Here is an 8,460-nt window from a genome sequence, read left to right as displayed (position 1 = left end):
GGCTGCATTCACTGACTTTAAAGCAGTACCTCAAAGAATTTCAAAGTTTTTTTAACTTTTTAATTTTAAGTTTTTTGTGCATGTACTTTCCTGGCAGCAGGATCTTTGCAATACCATGTCCTAAAGCCAGTTCTACATTAGTAAATAAGTAAATTAACAAATTGCTATATGTACTGGGGTAGTAATAAAGCAAACATTCTTTGGCATATCTTTTACCCTTAGGCTGACAACCTTCGCCAGCGGTAAATAAATGAAGATGCTGAAGGATGAACATGCTTGGGATTGCCTGGCAAGGGCTCGTGGTCAGTGGCCAGCATTATGACACGGGCCCATCCACAGTCTTTCTTGAATCATGTTTCAAAGATACACAAAAAAACAATTTGATCTACCAAGATTTAGCCTAAATTCCTCAATCTGGGTAATATTGTTTGGAACTTCAGATCTTTAAGTACCTAAACAAAAACCCTGACCTCCTGTGGCCATTAAACTTCCCAGCAAAACAGTTCACAACTCACTAAGCAGATAAAACTTTTGCTTGGCATGAAATGTTCAGTGTTCTTCAGGCCAGGTGCTTTCTCACCTGGAAAAGCCAGAGAATGCTTAGGTCAGGTGTATTATTTATTGGTAGCCTAGCGATCCATGCACAGTGATGCCCTCCACATGTGGAATTCAGTGATTATCTGAGAATAACTGAATACCTGGATGCTTCATAAGCGTATCGCCCACAAGGATGCATTTCCAGCCTACATGCATGGCAGATCCCAAGGCTACTGTTATTCAGAATAACACACCAAACACAGCAGCATACATTATCAGTATGTAAAAATACATTACATTAACAGCATATACTCACAAAGATAAAAGAGTTCAATAAAACTTATTTACGTTAAAATCATTGGGTTTGGAAGTTATTTTATCACCTTTTATATAAAGATTGGATATAACCAAAGCAATACTACTCATTTTAATTTACAAGTTGGATTTGTTCATAATTATATTATATATTACACAGCATATAACACAGCAAAGTAACCACAGTGTTTTAAATCAAATTGCATTTTATTAGTGTTTTTTTCTTTTCTTTTTTTTTCTGGAACTGCAGTTCACTTCTGACACCCCCAAAGGCTTAGCCATACGTTTTGTTTCATAGTTATGAGTAACAGTGAAACAAACATACATAAAAAATAAGACTTTGCAGGGCTGAAGTCTTGCTGGTAGCCTGCTTCTGTATTCAACATGTGGGGAAAAAAAACAAAACAACTTATGAGTAAAACTGGAGTGCCATCATCCTCATTGCTCCAATTCCCTGCATTTTGTCATTTCACATTCTCTCAAAAAGAACACAAACTTACACTGACAAACCTATAGGATAGAGAAAATACTTTGTAGAAAGATATTTTAAGAATCATTTAACCAATGCTTTTAATCTCATGTTCTCTGCTTCTAACATGTCTGTGTTCTCTTTTTTCCCTCCGAAATGAATTTACATTTCATTTGCATACGTTGACAGGCATGAACTGTATTCCTTAGAGTCCCAGGTACTTACTAGCCTGTATTTATGAAACACTTCTTACAGGAAGCTCATCACAGCAGCTCATCCTTTATTACAGTAAGCAACATCAGGCTGTTCCAGAAAGTTATGATCATCTCATTGCTTTACTGCTGGATTACATTTTATCCTCTCCTTGTACGTCTCATGCTCCTGCTGCAATCAGTGAATTCTGATACACAGTGAAGGCAGGAACAAGTTCTCATGATGATGATGATACAATCTGACAGGATCTTGAAGTGTCGCAGTGTCAGAGAGGACTCTCACATACTTTGTTTAAGACCTTGGTAGGCTTGTGGCTTTACCAGGAATGCTGAACAATGTGTGAATGCTATTTTGCTTCATACATAAAAGTGCGGTAGACATCAGTGAAACTGATAACCTGACCAGACTGCTGTTGGCAGGAGAAATAAAAGGTTCTTCCAGGGAACAAAGAACAACATAGGGCATTTTGAGCTAGCACAAATAAAGGGACAATAAAAAGTAGATTTTAAGTGTTAATAAAAAGAAGTTGCTTTCACAAGGCACAGTGTTTTTTAATTAGTTGCAGCACTGTCTTGAAAACCTCTTCCTTGGAGGGACTGGCATCAACCTCTTGGCATGCAGGATTCACCATCCTTCTGTACGACTCTTCAATTCTATTTTAAAACAAAACAAGAGCAACAAAACAAATTGCAGGAATGTGAAATGGCATTAGTCATCGGTCTCAGAAGAAAGTGCTGGCACTGCAGAAGCAATGGAAAAAAATGTAATATGAAACTAGGTATGAAATCTACTGCAAAGAGCAATGAACTATTAGGAAGACCTGAGACTTGCATAGTTTCCTTGACAATGATTGCCAGACCCATATCAATATTCACATGGCATGTCACTGATATATTTCTTTCTTTATGGCTTAGCTCTAGAAACTGTCCAGAACAGGGCATTCTGCTTCTAACACCTGACCTTACTGCTCTCTTCAATACCTGAAAGGTGACTGTAGTGAGAGTGGGGCTGGTCTCTTCTCACTGGTGGCAGGTGACAGGACAAGGGGAGCCTTAAGTTGAGTCAGGGGAAGTTTAGATTGGATATCAGGAGATGCTTCTTTAAAGAAAAGGTTGTTAAGCACTGGAATTGGCTCCCCAGGGATGTGGTTGAATTGCCATCCCTGGATGTGTTTGAAAACCATTTGGATGTGGTGCTCAGGGACATGATTTAACAGAGGGTTGTTAGGGCAGTATGGTTAGGACGTGGTTGGACTTGGTGATCTTGAAGGTCTTTTCCAACCTGAGCAATTCTATGATCCCATGATATTTACATGGCATCATTTTCTCTCAGTACACCTATCCTGACACAGGCCCCACTGTATGTCTGCACAGTGCTTCTGTCAAAATTAGGTAATATATTTTTTAATATGTGCCATCAATATAAATGCTAAAAGTCTAGAGGTAAGTTTCAGCTTTGAGATTTGTGTATATAGACACCTACATCCAGGTGTTGATGTGGAGGTACATACAAGAGCACTAGTTATGCAAGCTCCCACTGCAGAAAATGATGATGTCAACAATACATTTGGAGGTGCCTAAACAGCAATTCAGCTCACCCTAAGTAGGATATCTAGGGTGCAATTCAGATGCCTAAACATGTGTTTCAAGTGCTGCTTGAGACGATGTAGTCTAATCTCATTTAGCTTCCAACTGCTGACCCAGAAAGGGTGCACAGGTTGTGTGTCATATCTGTCAGCCTCTTGAAGATGCCCTAGAACACATCAGATTACTCTAGATATTTATGCTCGGATCACTAGTTTCCTAGCATCTGCTCAGCTGAATCACACTGAAGGTGGCACTGACTGTGTTGACTGTATGGGAGACTGAAATTATTTACCTGTAGCTTTCAAACATGTTTAATTAGAAATGATAAAATTTACCCTCCTCATCAGCCATGAATCTTTTCTAAATAACAAAAACAAAACCAAAAAAGCCTCCACAAAATGTAGAGATACAGGAATCCTCGTCCCGGTAACAAAAGCTAAACATTCTGTTACTGATTTCACAGGAACCAAGACTGCTTCCATCCTCTTACCCTTCATTAAAGTATACCTTTGGCGAAACAAGCTGTTAGCTTCCAGCTCAGCCTCTTCCTTTGTTCTCTCCAGGCCTCGACCTTCAAGCCTCCGGGCTCGCTCCTCAGGGCTGACAGTTAGAAGAAGAACAAGATCAGGTTTGAGCAGGTCTTCAGGCCACTTATACACAGCATCATGATCTGGTGGAAGATTTTGGATGTTACCATCTGTTTCAGTGGCTATTGTATAAGCAGCTGTGCTATGCCAATACCTGTTGGGAAAATACAGAATGGACCGAAAGACATTTTAGAATGGACACAAGATCTTTAACAACATAGGAGGCAAGTATCAATATAACAGGCTGCTGTGAGAGGTGGTAGATGCCTCATCCTTAGAGACACTCACGGTCAGGATGGACGGGGTTCTGAGCAACTTGATCTAGCTGTAGATGTCCCTGTTCATTGCAGGGGAGTTGGATGAGATGACCTTTGAAGGTCCTTGTTCAACTCAAATGATTCTATGCTGCTGATTCTATGATAACCACAAGTAAAAGAATGACTAGGTCATTGATGCTGGGAGTTCGAAGGCAACTATAAAAAAAAAATTCTGTGCCATCCAGAATTGCCACAGTACTCCATAATAGTCAGAATCATTGTGAATTACGAATTAAAAGGTATGGTAGAAGCTATGCATTAGGTAAAATGTTCCAGATACTCCTATCAAAATAAAGTCTTCTCATATGATGAGGCCAAAAGGAGAGTGTTATGTAATCTTTTCAAATCCAATAACCATGTTTTTTTGTTTTTTGTTTTTTTTTTTTTTTGTGATTTCTATATCACTATATGCAGCAAATTTGGTAGCAAACATAGGTCTTCAACCACATGTTAGTGAAGATGATCTTTATTAATGGCTACCCATTTCACTTGTGATTAACATTCCCACCACCATGAGGTACTACACTGTATACATTTCTGTGTTGTTAAGGCTGGTTAGAAATACCACTCATAGATACACAAACAAATTCTGGGCAATGGGAGGGGAGGAGGCCATAGTACATCTATTGAAACATGCCTGGGGTTTCAAAGTACATATAGACATCCTTTATTACGAGTAAGAAAAGTGGTTGATGCTTCATGCCTGCCAGCATTCAACAAGCATTTGGACAATGCTCTCAGTAACATGCTTTAACATTTAGTAGGCACTCACTTGGAAGTGATGGTTGGACTCAATGATTCCCTAAGGTCCCTTGCAACTTTTCACTTTTTTTTCTCTTTTTTTCTCTTTCCTTCTCCTTCTCCTTCTCCTTTCCCTTCCCCTTCCCCTTCCCCTTCCCCTTCCCCTTCCCCTTCCCCTTCCCCTTCCCCTTCCCCTTCCCCTTCCCCTTCCCCTTCCCTTCCCTTCCCTTCCCTTCCCTTCCCTTCCCCCTTCCCCTTCCCTTCCCCTTCCCTTCCCTTCCCTTCCCTTCCCTTCCCTTCCCTTCCCTTCCCTTCCCTTCCCTTCCCTTCCCTTCCCTTCCCTTCCCTTCCCTTCCCTTCCCTTCCCTTCCCTTCCCTTCCCATTTTTTCTTTCATTTCTATTCCTTTCTTTTCTTTCTTTCCACTGAGCAACTGAATGACGGTACTGATGTAAGAGGACTTCTTAAATATACAAACCTGTCTACAATCACAGGTGCTTGAGTGGATGCTTTTGCTATTTCTGAAGCAAGGATGTAGTTGCCCGCAGCATAAAAGGCCCTTCTAATGGGTGTTGGCTCTTCATCAAATATTGTCCTCCACTGGCTGATGCAAGCTGGCGGAGACCTTAACAGAACAGCACCCAGGGCATCTTTAACTGACTGTGTTACTGTGGTTTTGCCTGCATTTCATTTACAAAAGGAAACAGTAGTTATATATCACTTCAGATACAGCTGAATTTTAATAACTGAAAAGTGCTTTTATTTTTCTATTTGGAGTACATGTTTTGAAACCAGTGCAGCCTGAGTACCTTGTGATAAGGCTTTCGGTGGAAAGTGTTTGTGAGCTTGACTCAAAGGGTATTAATTACTCCACTTTCAGCTCTCTGGACCTCCTCTTTCCTTCCAGCAGTTCTCTAGATTCACTCCTTTAAATGCATTTTGAATGCCAATTTCTCTACATATCCATTTACATTATTTTACTATGTGACAATCTGTGTGGGTGCTATCAACCAATACTTGCTTTTTAGAAGCAATTTTCAGTTCTATTTGACAAAAATACAGAAAACAAAGTTATTCAGAAGCAATGCATTCTTCTCCCTGAGACAAACTGTTGCCAGCTTCCCAGCCCACCACTACTTTAGCTCCAGTAGTTGAGTTTACTTGTCAACAAAAATACGCTTCATAATCTGCACAAGAACTACGATTTCCAGCACACCACACTTTGTGTTTCTTCATTTACACAGACAAAGAATTCAACCATAGAGTGAAAAGCAGCAAATGAGAGAAGGTAGACTGGTATTTATAATGGCTAATTATTCATGTCTTAAGTCTAATTTTCAGAATTTTTGAGTTTTCGAATTTTTGAATATAGTTTGGTGTTTTTTGTTTTTTGTTTTTTTGTTTTTTGTTTTTTTTTTTTTTTTATGACATTTTAAGCCTTAGGTGTGTCTTAAATCCATGGTGGTTACTCTTCCCAACAACCCTTACTGCACCACGCTCTTACCTGTGGCATCCAGCCCCTCAAACACCACGACTGGAAACTCTCCCTTCCGCTGACGCTCGGGGCACTTCTCCAGGATGTCCAGCACCTCTCCGGCCTCCGGGATCCGCGCCGCGCACTGCGGGAGAGAGTTAAACCTTCGTACCTGCTTGCCAACCACACGGAACGGAGCGCCCCGCGGCCCCCTGTGCGCTCACCTCCCGCAGGCGGAGGCGGACGACCGAGGCGGCAGCAGGCAGGGCGCGGCGGAGGGGCCCGGGAGGCCCCGCGGTGCAGCCCCGCAGCATCGCCGCCCGCTGCCTCTGTCGCACTGGGGCCAGGCGAGGAAAGGGGCGGGCGGTGGCGGAGCCGGCGAGAAACGAAAGTGACTCGTGTCTGTGAGGAAAAGCCAGGGCTGTGTCACTGGGGGAAAGGTTTTCTGCTACGCCTCTCCTCGTTTGGTGGATCACAGGAGCGCTCCCCGCGGGAAATCGCTCCGTGCAGGCTGGGCGTGCCTGGGGTGGAAGTGAAAGTGAAAGGAAGATAGAGACAGATGGTTTTTTTATTTATGTTTCTGATCTCCTCTTTCTGATGACCGGCGATAAACCCGAGGGAACAGCATGGAGTTGTGTTAGGGGACGGTCAGGGTAGGGGTTAGGAACAGGCTGTGCACCAGAGGGCGGTAGGCATAGAACAGGCTGTCCAGGTCAGTGAGCACGGCCCCTAGCGTTTGGACACTGCCCTCCGGCGTAGAGTTGGATTTTGAGTGCTCTGATGTGGAGCCAGGAGTTGGACTTAATGATCCTTGTGGGTCCCTTCCAACTCAGGACATTGTATGATCACACAGTTCTTTACCGCTGCTGTGACTGACGCTGTCCAAAATGTAGATTTTGTAGTTTTTTGAAATATTTATCTTATAAAACAGGAGAACCTGCAGCAGTCCCATTTTGCCCTTTAAATAGCTGGAAAACTGCACGTTGGAGATACCCAAGTTAATTTCTGAATATCACAGAATCCTAGAATAGAATCATTATGGCTGGAAAAGATGTCTAAGATCATCTAATTCCACTGTCAACTCACCTCCGCCATGCCCACTAACCATTCCTCTCGTGTGCCACATCTCCACATTTCTTAAGCATCTTCAGGGATGGTAACTCCACTGTTCCCTGGGCAGCCTGTGCCAATGCCTCACCATTCTTTCTGAGAAAGAAATATTTCTTGATATCTAAACTGGACCTTCCCTGGCACAACTTGAGGCCATTCGCTCTCATCCTGTCACTTGTATGTGGGAAAAGAGGCTGAACCCCCACCTCACCACAGCCTCCTTTCGGGTAGTTGTGGAGAGTGTTAAGGTCTCCCGAGTCTCCTCTTCTCCACACTGAATAATCCATGTTCCTTCAGCCACTCCCCATAAGACTTGTGCTCCAGACCCCTCACAGCTTTGTTGCCCTTCTCTGGATACACTCCAGGGCCTCGATGTCTTGAATACAAAAGAGAGTACACTCTGCTAAACTTCTTTCAGTAAGTGCTCTCTACTTATAAAATAGCTGACTCTGGTAAATAACCATTCAACACTCAGCTTGTTTACCACCTTCATGATTTTGTAAAGCTGGCTTAGATTTCCCCTCAAGGTCTGTCATGTAGAAGTGAGAGCCCTTCCTGCTGCTCAGTCCCCTTGCTCATTTGATTCCAAGGACAACTTTAACACCATGAGATCACAGAATCACAGAATTGTAGGGGTTGGAAGGGACCTCCAGAGATCATCGAGTCCAACCCCCCTGCCAAAGCAGGTTCCCTAGAGCAGGTCGCACAGGTAGGCATCCAGGTGGGTCTTGAACATCTCCAGAGAAGGAGACTCCACCACCTCCCTGGGCAGCCTGTTCCAGTGCTCCGTCACCTCACTGTAAAGAAGTTCTTGCACACATTTGTGCGGAACTTCCTATGCTGCAGTTTCCAGCCGTTTCCCCTTGTCCTGTCTCCACTCACCACTGAAAAGAGTCCGGCCTCGCCATTCTGCCCCCCACACCTTAGATATTTATAGACCTGGATCAGGTCCCCTCTCAGCCTTCTTTTCTCAAGGCTGAACAGACCCAGTTCACTCAGCCTTTCTTCATAGGAGAGATGCTCCAGGCCCTTCACCATCTTTGTGGCCCTCCGCTGGACTCTTTCCAAGAGAGGAAGAGATCCTTCCAAGAGATCCAAGAGATCCTGCTAAG

General features: G+C 43.2%; 1 protein-coding gene across 1 annotated transcript; it reads right to left on the bottom strand.

The window, feature by feature from the left end:
• Positions 1–621: 621 nt before the first annotated feature.
• On the bottom strand, positions 622–6,793 carry CMPK2 (cytidine/uridine monophosphate kinase 2). The gene is made up of 5 exons (XM_048935948.1): positions 6,463–6,793; positions 6,269–6,383; positions 5,243–5,444; positions 3,628–3,861; positions 622–2,187 (listed from the first exon to the last, which is right to left on the bottom strand). Exons 1-5 carry the CDS (start codon positions 6,550–6,552, stop codon positions 2,067–2,069), a joined length of 762 nt encoding a protein of 253 aa, XP_048791905.1. The 5' UTR covers positions 6,553–6,793; the 3' UTR covers positions 622–2,066.
• Between the last annotated feature and the right edge of the window lie 1,667 nt (positions 6,794–8,460).

This window comes from Lagopus muta, chromosome 2, assembly GCF_023343835.1.
Source record: "Lagopus muta isolate bLagMut1 chromosome 2, bLagMut1 primary, whole genome shotgun sequence".
NCBI lineage: Eukaryota > Metazoa > Chordata > Aves > Galliformes > Phasianidae > Lagopus > Lagopus muta.
The sequence above is the reverse complement of the archived record's forward strand: the minus strand, read 5'-3'. Positions and strand labels throughout refer to the sequence as shown.